This window comes from Crocodylus porosus, unplaced genomic scaffold (genome assembly GCF_001723895.1).
Source record: "Crocodylus porosus isolate Cpor-Errol unplaced genomic scaffold, CroPor_comp1, whole genome shotgun sequence".
In the NCBI taxonomy this organism is placed as follows: domain Eukaryota; kingdom Metazoa; phylum Chordata; order Crocodylia; family Crocodylidae; genus Crocodylus; species Crocodylus porosus.
In genome coordinates, this window is record NW_017728918.1 from 18,488,314 (window position 1) to 18,501,178 (window position 12,865).

General features: G+C 41.0%; 1 protein-coding gene across 1 annotated transcript in view; it reads right to left on the reverse strand.

The window, feature by feature from the left end:
• The window catches only part of KCNS3 (potassium voltage-gated channel modifier subfamily S member 3), a 30,396-nt gene extending 20,127 nt beyond the window's left edge, over window positions 1-10,269 (reverse strand). The window contains exons 1-2 of the mRNA XM_019537365.1: window positions 10,085-10,269; window positions 7,862-9,393 (exon numbers count right to left, since the gene is read on the reverse strand). Of these exons, the coding sequence (XP_019392910.1) occupies window positions 7,862-9,332 (1,471 nt within the window). The 5' untranslated portion in view covers window positions 9,333-9,393; window positions 10,085-10,269. The remainder of the gene's footprint in view (window positions 1-7,861; window positions 9,394-10,084) is intronic.
• Between the last annotated feature and the right edge of the window lie 2,596 nt (window positions 10,270-12,865).

Here is a 12,865-nt window from a genome sequence, read left to right on the forward strand (position 1 = left end):
ATTATAAAATTCATTGCAATATAATCCTATCAGTAAACAGACTGTTCCCCATATCATCAATACTTCTCCGTTCCCAACTATGGTTGGACAAAAAATAGTTTTCTTAATGAAAAATGGTTTTAAAACATTCATAAATTATTTTGGTTGTAAAATGGGAAAAAAATGTTTCTTTCAACATTTTTTGCAAACATATAATCCTAACTTTTGTAAAAACCTAACTCTCCCTACTTCCCATCTCATCAGAGGAGGGCCACCCGCATGATCCGGGGACAACAGGGCAGACCCTACATCGAAAGACTGCGGGACCTGAACCTGTTCAGCCTTCACAAGAGAAGACTGAGGGGGGACCTGATGACTGTCTATAAACTCACTAGGGGGGACCAGAAGGGTTTGAGGGAGACACTGTTTCCCCTAGCGCCCCTGGCATGACAAGGAACAATGGACACAAATTATTGGAGAGTAGGTTTAGATTAGACATCTGCAAGTACTTCACAGTCAGGGCGGCTAGGAGCTGGAACCAACTTCCTAGGGAAGTGGTGCTGGCTCCTACCCTGGGGATCTTTAAGAAGAGGCTGGATGCCTACCTGGCTGGAGTCAATTGAGCCCAGTTTTTCTCCTGCCCAGACAGGGGGTCGGACTTGAAGATCTACATGGTCCCTTCCAACCCTACTTCTATGATTCTATGATCAGAAAGCTTTATATTTGCACTTCCAATCAGAGTCCCAAAAACAAGATAATGGCCCCACATCCTCCTTAAATGCATGGTGGAAACAAAAAAGGAGCATCTTCGTCAGATGTCCAACAGGCTTACAAATCTAGGCTGTGCTGAGCCAACAGCTCAATCTCCTTTTTATACTGAGCTTCTATATGCTTGTTAGCAACCATTTATTAAATGTTTATAGCCAGCTTTTAAAACTAAGAGATGTACTACACAGTTTTGTGGAATCCCCCCTATCCAGACAGGTAGAATTTGTGCTTCGTTGGCTAAAAAACAAAACAAGAAGGTAGGTACATATGTGAGCACATATAGCACCTGTCATTATATTAGCTTGGAAAACATCCAGATGGTATCATTTCTAAGCAGAACTCCATTGTCAAATGAATTTATGAAATATTCTCTACAGTGCAGTAGTACACAGTTCAGAGGTAGAAAAATTCACCCTTGTCTAAACCACACTGTATTAGCCACTGTCAGAAACAAGATGTCAAACTACGTGGACCACCGAACCATTTCAGTAGTCCACATACAAAATAGCGAGCATAGTGTGAGTTCCTATACTCCAAGAACCTGAGGTAAGAGCTAAATGGATCCTGTATTGCTGGGCATTGACGTGAGGTTCTGAGCCTCACTTTTAATGTTTAAAAAAAAACTTCAAAGACTATGGCAAGGTGGAAGCAGGGTATATCAGCTGCTTCCGAGCAGCTCAGTTAGAAAACAGGACATACGGGATCTGCAAATTAAAATACGAGAGGGACAGAGTGGGTTTAATTCAACAATAGTTCAGAATCTCAAGCTGGTTCACTAAAAACACTTTGATTTAGGTGCAAATTCATGATATGGCAAAGCACTGATCAAAAAACTGAACTTATGGATCTGATATATGGACAACTCCCTCGCTTCTGTTTGTTTTGATCACACTTGCTGATGCTGTCCTAGACCTCAGGAAGCTTTTCTTTAATGCCCTGATCCTTCCCATCATTCCCACCCCATCCTGTCACATTTTAGCTCTATTGCCCAAGGACAGGATTTAGGGATCTCACAGGTTTCCATACCCCATATACCAGCTACAACTGGATTCACTATGCCCACACCTATGCAATGGCAGAAAGGGTGAACCCACAGATTTGCAACCATGCACAGCCACTTGCCCTTCACCTCCCATTGGGACTTTTATGACCTTCAGCAGTGGTTCTCAGTCTTATCAGAAGCAAGACTCCCTGCTAGACCAAAGACACCCCTCAGAAAATGCCAGCCCTTAGCTTTCACTGTTTTTTTTACTATGGAAAAATAAAAGCGAAATCCTTCTGTTGTAAAGAACTCAGAAAGACCACAGCAGGTCAGCATGTTTTTGACACTTCCTATTTGTTTTTGCATGCCTATTTGAAATGTCTGTGAATCATGTGGAGGCACCCTGGATCAGGATAATGGCCTGCAGGAATTTTAATTCTGCTTCTGCATCTCACCTTTCTTTCCTCAAGAACATCCAACTTCACAGGCCTGATACTCAGGCTTGACCACAAATTGCCATTTCCTCTATTAATGGGTACACAGCATAACAAGAATATTTTAGGTAATTTTCATTTAGCCAAGAACTTATGAAAATTTTAGATAGAGAACTATCTGAGAACCTTGCATGCCTCTTTGTAAATACAGGATTATTCCCATCAATACTTTATTATTACATGCAGCTTTAAGTTACTCAGGAAACCAGACTTCAATGGGAAGTTATTCATAACTCTAATAAGCTCTTAGGATGACTTTCTGTGATATTCAGGCTAAATATCCCTTTGTAGAACTATGGTTAGTTATACAACATTGAGCCACTATAACAAATTCCTCCCCATGCAGATGGTTAACACATGTCCAGCTTTTGCCTGGCAACACATTTCTAGCATGTAAACCAGGTGCTAATTTACAACATGATAGTGTTCCCAGAGGCTATAAAGGACACTATTAAAAGCTGGCCTGTTGTAATGCAACTCCAGTTGGGCCTAGAAATCAATTAGTAATAGCAGCATTACAGTGATGTTGTAGCCATGATGATCCAAGAATTATGCAAGAGGCAAGGACTTTTAGGATAATGGCTTTTACTGGACAACCTCGCCAAAGCAGAATGATTCCAATAAATCACTAGGTAGAGCTCACAGTGTTGGTTTTAATGCATAAAGCACCAGCTAGGTTGGGATGCTGTAATCTAACAGATCACTTCCCTCCTGGCACCAGTTTGCAGCAGCTGAGATCAGCTGGATCTCCTTTGGTACAAAGAGGCATGCTGTTTTCCATGAGGGGTCCTCAACTTTGGACTGCACTCCCACCTCAGCCTGCAAAAGTCCAGGTTTATTATTAGCTATGCGTGCATGGTGCAAGGCTGTCTCATTTTTTTCAGAGTAAGTGGATGGAAAGGTTTGATGGAAATTCATAAAATGTATAGAAAGACTGTGTAGCTCAATTTATGCCCAGGGCATACAACAGGCCCCTAGACATCGTTATAAATGGGATAAATAATTAAGACAAAGTTGTGCCTTAATGAATGAGAATCCATAATCTGTGGTAATTGGTAGCTACCCTACCACAGGCATATCACACCTCATTACTCTCTTTTTGCAAACAGGGTGATAATAGGGTACTATTAGCCTATACCGACATGAATTACTGCTACTTTCTGTACCATGCCAGTTGGGCTGACCAACTCGCTGCTCAAAGAGAAAGCAAGCAAGAACTCAGCTTGGACCCAAGCCCTGGTAATCCATTTAGAGGCATAGGCTGGCTCCTATTACCCTCCTAATCCCCTGGGTAAGCATACAATCAAGAGCACAGCCTAGCCTAAATAAATACAAAATATTAAAGTGATCTGTTCCAGGCCTCTCTACTAATCATGTTTTTCTGCACTTATAGATAGATAACACAGCATTGCAATGAATGCAAAACAGGAAAACAATGAGATTTTTCCTGACCACCAGCTTCATCTTGATTGACAAGGCATAAACATTTACGAAATGTATGCGTCAGCAGTGTGGCGGGGGCTAAAATGCACTAGACAACGATATTTATGGACTGTGATACAGTCATTGGTATCACAGCCCAACCTGCAAATTCAGGATGTACTTATGTTGGTTTTGTTTTAGAAATGTCTTTTTTTTGTGTGTGAAGAGACAATAATAGGTTCACAAATACTGTCAGTTAATCAAAGAATATTAGGGAATCTCTCCACGGTGTAGCAGGTTTCTGTCACTTACTCTAGTGTTACAGAACAAGAAGAAATGAATAAATGCATTAGCATCATGTCAGGAGTTCTTAGCACTGTGAGCGCTTTTACCAGATAAACCCCACTAGCGTTCTTTGCAAGCCCTGACAGTAATCAGTTCAGATGAAAATCGCTATGGAGTTGGCTTTCTGCTAAATGGAAATGAATGGCGTCTATCAACTATTTCCAGCTTACCAGTAAGTAGAATTTTATTTATTTACAAATCTAAGGTGACCAGGATGCACCACTTATTAGGCTCACGCTTACTCTCAGATAGTCTTTCTTACTTGTATTCTGACTTTTCTTACTGTAAGTACAACACTTAAAAGCATTAAACACAGATTAAATGTATGGCAAGATTACAAATCAATAATCTCTCAGCTATTTTGTGTCTGCTGCCCAGTAGCTGAATGAAACTTGTGACTCCAGTCTCAAGCTGAAGCCTTTCTGGGACAGGAGCAAACTTGTGGCTGCGTCAAAAGAAACCAAAGATAGGCAGCAAGAGGTGACAAGAAGCACTAGTCAGGGAAGGGGGAAAAAGCAAGTGTTAGGATAAGGGAATTGAGAAAATTCCCTCCCATCACTCTGCTTGGTGAGCATTCAAGTTAGAAAGGAAAGAACACTGGGATGGTATATTTATACTAAACAAGAGTGTAATTTTGCAAAGACAGATAGTCTTGTATAACAATGTTCTGTGCCGGGTATCAAAAGAAGAACTCTTAAAAGCAAGACAAAGAAATTAATAACTGCTAAGGAACTGTTTTGTATAAAGAGAAACAAATTTCTCCCAGACAAAATGGAATGTACATCCTAACAATGCTTTCCCATGTATTTTGGCATCTGAAATATAGTAGCTGAACACATACAGATACAATTTCAGCAACGTCTTGAAAAAGAAAATGGTGTGATGTGGAAATACAGAAGGAAAGCAAAGAATAAATATGATGCGTCTTCTGTTAGTAACGATGGTGCACATTTGTCTGTCAAGACCATGCAGAAGGAAGAGTCTCATTACGCAAGAAATAAACCCTTTGAGACACAGCACCTTCACTATATTTTACTAACAGAAGGAAGCCCCAGTGTCTCTCTTAAGGGATATGACCGAGGAACCCCTGGGTTCCATGAAAGACAAGGAGTCCCACATTTCCCTTGTCCTGTTCTGACACTTAATGAAGCCCAGAGGTAGTTTCAGGACTTTGGTGCAAATAGCAGAGCTCTGCCTTATAGCACAATGGAAACCTGAAAATATGGGGAAGGTTGGTATGGATTTGGGGAAGATCCATTTTGTTCTCATTTATACCTGTGTAAACCCAGGGTTTTTGCATGTACTCAAGCAGAGTACATAGAAACAGGTCAAATCTTTTTTTTCAAATTTCAGGTGGCTCCACTGAAGTTAATGGCAAAACTCGCATTGATGCAATGGAGCCCAAACTATGGCTCAGGAGTCCAGTGCAAGAAACAAAAAGATGTATAATATGAAACACATGAACAAATACGTATTCTATCTTCTGAAGTACATCTATGGAAATGCAGAACTTTGTTTCATGATCCATCCATGTGTAAGAAAAAAAGTTCAAAGGAAATCAAACAGTTAAACTGTCCTGTCACTATTTTAAGAATGTCACTAACCAAGAACTTTCCATTATTTCCTTTTACTGCAAACTTACACTTGAACACTTGAAGCTAACGTTTGACATGTAAAAGCCATAATAGCTGTAGTACTTGTATAGTGCTTTATACATAAAACAAAGAACACTGTTTTCAACTACTTTTTTCCAACTATCTATCATGTATTTCTTATAGTTCACCGAGGAAATGTTCTAATAGCACTTGAGTTTGCTGCATGACATTTTCCACTACTTTAAATCTAGTTCCTTCACCTACAATGTGATAAGTTTTCATATGAAGGTTACAAAGAGGACTTCTTTGGACACTGAGCAATTTCTATCCTGTCAGGTTATACTGAATGGCTTCTATTAAGTGTGCACATGCATCTATGTATGAATATAGTACTTTACAACATAGCATCGTTGGAATGCTAATTGCCTGATAAAACTGGTAATTAGGACCAAGTTATGTTCTTGGTAATCCTCTGGCCACCAAGAGAAGAATTAGGCTTTTTAATTATTTGTGAAGTATTGTGTACATGTATGGCACTACATAAAGAAAGATCCAAAGCCTGTAAAGTCCATACACAGCTGAAAGGATTCTCTCCAAATTCCACACAATTAGCATGAGTAGTCAGGCCTTAATGCAAAAGGTTCAAAAGATTAGGGAATCCTCCTCTCTGGATATAGGAGTTGATCTACTCTGCTGCCCCATCTGGTTCACTATTTTAGGGAAGGGCAATTTTCAAGAAATCTGTGCACCAGCAAAAAATAAAGTAGCTCATTTTGGCTCTTCACCTGGCTGGCCTTCATCTGCTACTCCACAAATCCTGATATGGATTTGAACCAAACCAGTTCAAATAAAGTAGACCATCTCCAGCCAACTTTGCAGAATCTGAAGATGATCAAGCTTTCCTTTTTTTTGTTCAGTCCTCAGGGATTACTGACTTCTCAAACATCTGCCTGAGTGAAAGATTGAACAAAGGCTTCAAGGTCTGCTGCAGAAACAAGAAACATGAGCTTTTCTTTAGCCAAAAAGCAAAGCCAGTGGACTTGATTTCCCACAACCCCACATTTAATTAAGTCACTTACAGGCAGGGGAAACCAAGTGAAAATACCACCAAAACGGATCCATAGGGTGAAATAATGAACCCATTTGAATTAATGGAAAAAGTCCCGTTGACTTCAGTAGAGCCCTGATTTAACCTCCACTGTAATTCCTTAATGACAGGCTAATAAACTGAAGTTTCATGCAATCCTGTATTCCACTGGGGCAGGATTGCCCCAAGCACAGTGAAATACTGCCACAAGGCTGCCACTTGCATAGCTCCCTCACAAGCCTTGTTGCTGGGTGGGAGAGGGCATATCTGAGCAGGGTGACAACTCATAATGTGACAACAATTTACGGCAGCGCTTTGGACAGCAAGGCACCAATGTAGGCTTCCAGAGCTGTCTATGCTATGCTGGATACCTCCCTAGCTTCTGAACAGCCCAGGATCATAATAGCACAGGTGCTTAAAAGGCACATTATATCCCCAAGCCTCTCCTGGGGTATCAGTTCAGTGCTGGGCGTAGGCTATAAGGCAAGCTATTAGAAGTGCAGTACAGATCTTTCACACAATGTGTATACACATTCAGTATAGATGCAACTGAGTACACTAGGTTCGGGGCAATGGAAAACCCTGGCAAAAACTTGATTGATTCCCCTTATAAATCTAAAATATGCTGTGACGTATAAAGGAAATTCATAAATATTATCCTGCCATGGAGCAATAACATGACATACCAATACATTCATCATCCTGAACTAGGAAATTAGCTTCCTACTCCCATGTATACATAGTAAACATACTTCACATGGTTTTAATGGCTTTTTAAAATGTAAATATACTTGCATGTAGAAACTTCACTTATCTGTGCCCTATTTCTTTCAGGTTAGTAACATACAGTTACCTGAACAGCAGTTAATTACAGAAACCTATTCTGATGCAGGAACAAATGTTGAATTCAACATCAACTGCCTGCTGCCTACCCCTTCCTCCCAAAATGCATAATACTAGCCATGTAATATCTAAAATACCACACGAGGCATATTTTAGAGCCTTATCTAAACAAAGAAGCTTGTGTGACAACTTCTGAGCAAAGAATGTCCAAATATGGCTGAGATTTAAGTACCCTGAGAATTAACTGCTCTTCACAAATTCACTGAAGTTTATAAATCCACATTAACCAACTATTAGAAAACAGAAATAACAGGAAGAGAAAGTGATTCAACTCATTTTCCTGTACCATTCTCTAAAGCTGTTGCGTTATAAACATCCTCAATATCTTGGATGCTGGAGGCGTCTGTTGAATCTTGATCGTTGACTACAATTCCTACTGAAGAAAGGCTAGAAATGAAGGAGTGCATCTTTTTTGCATATATATCCCTAATGTTAAAATAAGGTAGCTCATTACATTTCTCTTTACGGTCATTGTTGCATTGGTCTGCATCAATATCCTTTTGTTTCTGATAATATTTGGAGAACTTATTGAAAATTATGGTGATTGGCAGAGCCACTACTAATATTCCACAGATAATGCAGACACTGCCAAGAAGCTTTCCAGGTAGGGTGACTGGGAAAGTGTCCCCATAGCCAACAGTGGTCATGCTAATAGTAGCCCACCACCAGCACACTGGTATGCTGTGCAACTCTGATTCTTCATCGTCTTTTTCCACAGAGTAGACAAGAACTGAAAAAATAGAAATCCCAACCGACAGGAATAAAAGCAGAAGTCCAACTTCATGGTAACTGTGCCTAAGAGTGGCTCCTAAGGACCGCAGTCCTACAGAGTGCCTTGCCAGTTTCAGGATGCGAAATATCCTCATTAGCCGTAAGATTTGAACCACTTTCCCCATGTTCTCAATATCTTCACTTTCTTCTTCTTTTGTGTCCACTGCCAACGTGGCATAAAACGGAATAATAGAGACAAAATCAATTATGTTCAGTGGATTTTTCCAGAATTTCTTTTGACTTGGAGCTGCAATAAGTCTTATCACTAACTCACCCGTGAACCAGACGATACATACAATCTCCACTGCTTCCAGAACCGGGTCTTCAATCTCTCTTTCATTGGCATCTAGTCTTTGGAACTCTGGCATGCTATGGATGCACATGGCTATAATTGATGCTAGGACTACGCTCAGAGAGGAAATTGCAATTAACTTGGCAGATAAGGAGTATGCAGGATTTTCCATTCTGACCCATATTTTCTTTCGTATTTCACCAAAACACAGGTTATCAAACTTCTCAAGTTCTTTATCAAATATGGATGATTCTTCACTGGAAGAGTCCATACTTCTATCATTGCTTTTCTGATCCCATTCCTTATCTGAACCTTCTTCCTTCCTTTCTTGGTACCTATTGCTGCAGCAGGAATCAATAAATAGCTCATTTATCCCCCAATATTCTATTTCCTGGCAAAAGGAAAAGACACAAAGTTCTTCCATCACATGAAGTTTACCTGTATAGTAAAAATTCAAAACATATCTAAATAAGGAAGGGTTTCTATCAAAGTAATATTCCTTGTCTGCATCACTGTAGTCATCGCACAGTTCCAGTATAGCCTCTTCAGAATGGCACTTGAGCAGTTTCCCAAGTCTGGTATGGGGAAATCGGAGCAAAGTACTTTGATCAACTGATTGCTTAAAGCCGCCCACATTCAGGTTAATAAGTTCCTCATCTTTCCCAGGTCTATGAAAAAATTCACCATAAACCATTTTGAGCACAGTAGTTCTGTTTCCAGCTTCCACGGTACTAACCCAAAAGACTACATTGAACCTAGAAGAATACAAGATATCATTAGACAATTTAATTCAGTTTTGTTCCTGCTGCAATTATTTTTAATTTGCAGTTACTGAGAAATGCTATATTAAAAACAAGAAAGAAATTAAATGACAAATACTCTGTTAAACATTTCCACTAAAGTAGATTCAAATTAGTTTGATGGTTTATTAAGTCAGCATTAGCAAATTTGAATAAAATAGATTTTGGTCTCAACATTCATCCTTAATTTCTTCTGATGTGGAGGAAGGATGGCTAATTTATTATTAATCTAGTCTCCGAGTAGCATCATATTTCAATTAACATTTTTTTCCAAAATTACAAGTTTCTTGAGAAAGTTTGGCTGCAACGGACTAAGAAATCTTAAGAATAAATTTTTAAAAAAAATACTGTCGGGCAAGTATTTAGGGCCAGATTCTGGTGTTTTAATCAGCTTTGAAGTGAAATTTTACACCAGCTGAGAATTTGGCATGCATTCTTTTCAGATATTTGTTTCACGATGCCAACCACTACCCCAGAAGAGCATTCTGATTCATGTTGCTTGTTGACTGAAAATGTTTCAGATGCCTGTTTAAAAACAGGTTTGTTTCATTTTCTTGTCCTGCCCCTAGAGATCAACTCCAGTTTTCGATAGCTGTATTCATGAAGATTTGCCTCAAAGCATTCTGCTACCCCCTTTGTTACTCACCTCAAGAAATAAAAGTTCCTCCTTAAAACCTTCACCAGTTCCAGAAGCTCTTCCTACTCTGCCACAGCATGTCAACAAGTACTCTGGCATTGATAATAAGTTGGTATTGAAATGTCATTTCTGGATACTGTCACTTCCAGAGATGGTACTTCCAGAAATATTTTGTCTCAGCAAGTAAAAGCGAGTACCTGCAGACAGATAAGCAAGGGGCATTTTAATATCTGCACATTTTCACCATAAATAGAAAATTCAAGTTAAATCAGATATAAATGACATCTAATATAATATTATTTGATAGGTCCTTTGACTGCTTCAGGAATGATTATCCCTACTTTTCACCATTACTAACAACTCTGCTTTAGAGTCAGTATCAGCTCTCCTAATATTGCCTTGTGATTTTACAACTTCTAATCACTGGGAGAGCAAAAAAACTATGAGAGCATAAGATCTATGAGACTTAAGGCATTTGCTTCTTGTATGTCTATTTAATTTGTTTCAATTTAATGAGGATGTCAATAAATTCTAAGTGCCACAAGAGAGCAGGTACAGCTCTGCTTTGTTAGCGTACAGAGTGTATTACTATGCAGATCATGCCCTCTAAATGAATTGTTCTGGGTTTCCTTAATGGCTTGGAGGAAAAAAACAAGTGGTCAAATTCTCCTGAATGACTTCTCTTTCTCCTTTGTTTCTCCCCTGGAACTTCTGCAAGGGTACTAGTTATTACCAGTTCTCAGTGGTGGATTAAGTTTTGGGCATTAGAGCCAACTTCGTCTGAGTTATGTTCTAGGCATTGGCCTCATGGGTCTATAAGTGCTGTGTTAATGCTGAGCTAGGGGGCACTGGCTCATTTAACACCTGCTAAGACTCTTATCAACTAGACTAGATTCAACCCAGTGACCTGTTTGTACCTGGAGACTAATCCCCCTGAGCCATCCTGGCGCCCTTTTCCCTATATTTGAAAATAAAAATGTATTCTTTGGGCGGGGGACTGGACTCAATGATCTTCCAAGGTCCCTTCCTGCCCTAATGTCTATGAAATCTATGAAAATTTTATTACTATAATCCTAGTTGAAGGGAGGGGATGCAAGGACTCTAGGGGATGGGGAGAAAAGAGTTAATGAAAGAAAGAGCCAATTCCTGGGGCCATTTAGGAGACCATCATAATGGGACATCAACATTATATCCTTGTCACTCCCAATCAGAGTTCTATGGGTCACTCAAAAGGTTTCTGTATCTAGTTCGCAAATCCACTTTCTTCCATACCTCAATCCAATCCAGAGGTGAATTTCCAACCAGTTACAATCCAGTCATAACCAGGGCTCTAGCCTGACAGACATCAAGTAACTCCTTTATAGTTACTCCCCGCATTGTTTCCCAAATAGAAAAATCCTGTCTTACAGTCCACCCTGCTCAACACTTCACCCAGTGAGTGAATCAGAGGGTGAAGAAATCACTCTCAGTAGCTCTTGCTGCCACTCAGATCAGGGGCTCTAGATGGGGAGTGGGAGGGGGCAAGACCGGCTGCATTAGACCAGGGGTGGACAATTATTTTGGGCAGAGGGCCGCTTACTGAACTTTGGCAAGCCATTGGGGGCCGCATGACAGGCAGCCAGAGGCAGATTAATATCAATTTTCTAAATTTTTTAGGGGTCCCGTGGGTCAGATGAAATGTACTGGGGGCCACATCCAGCCCTCAGGCCGCATTTTGCCCACCCCTGCATTAGACTACAATTCTAGCTCCATAGCATTCAGGAATGGAGGAAAACAGCAACTTCATACACCCCAGGCAATTATGCACAGAAAAATTCAAGATTATAAGCAATTAATTACTTTTATTTTGTTCACAAATTAAATTAAATATAACACTATTTCAACCTTCTTTAGAAATATATGCAGTTACTTGCGCATGGGGGGTGTAGTTGGGGGGCTGGGGTGTGTGGAAGTGTGAGAAGTGGGTTGTGAAAGGATGAGAGTATGTGTGGGGTTTGTGGGTGGATGTGGATATGGGTGCGTGGGGGGCACGTACACACCACACACACCCCCTCCAGCAGAGCCCCAAAGGAACATGCCCCCACATACAGTCCCGACACCACACACACCCCCAGCACAGCACCCACTGTCACACATGCCCCACCCATACACAGTCACCATGTGCCACATGCCTCACCCTCTGCGCACAACCCCTGGGACACTGCTGGCTGCTGCAGGCAGAGCCCCATGGTGCCACATGGCTCTGGCAAATCCCAGGGGCTGAATGGAGCAACCCAACCTGGCCTGCTGGCATGCACCTTCAAGCCAGACCATGCTTGCTCCATGCCAGAACGTGAGGCTCGTAGCACTGCAGGCAGGAGTCACACGCAGCCCCCAGTATTCACAACAGCCACACACCGCTGGGGACTATGCCTTGGCCAGGAACACCCCATGGACCTGCCACCTGCTGCTGCTGCCACCATGGTGGGAACTGTGCAGCGTAGGGTGTGGGGCATGCAGCAAGCAGGCCCACACACACCCCTATACCTACCCTCCACCCTGCAGCCAGGGGCTTTTCTTCCCACTCACCAGCCACCCCACAGAAATACTCGATATTACATGATTTTGTGTAGTTATACATTTTATGTGCAAAATTACACAGGTGCATAATTTTGTAATTCCCTGGAGTGTAACTTCAGGCCACTCTGTCCTATACGGTTTGAAGCAACAATCTAACCTATTTAACAATTTCTGTGCCTCCATTTTCCTGGACAGGGACTGGATCAGCACCCTTACTGGGACCCCCATAGG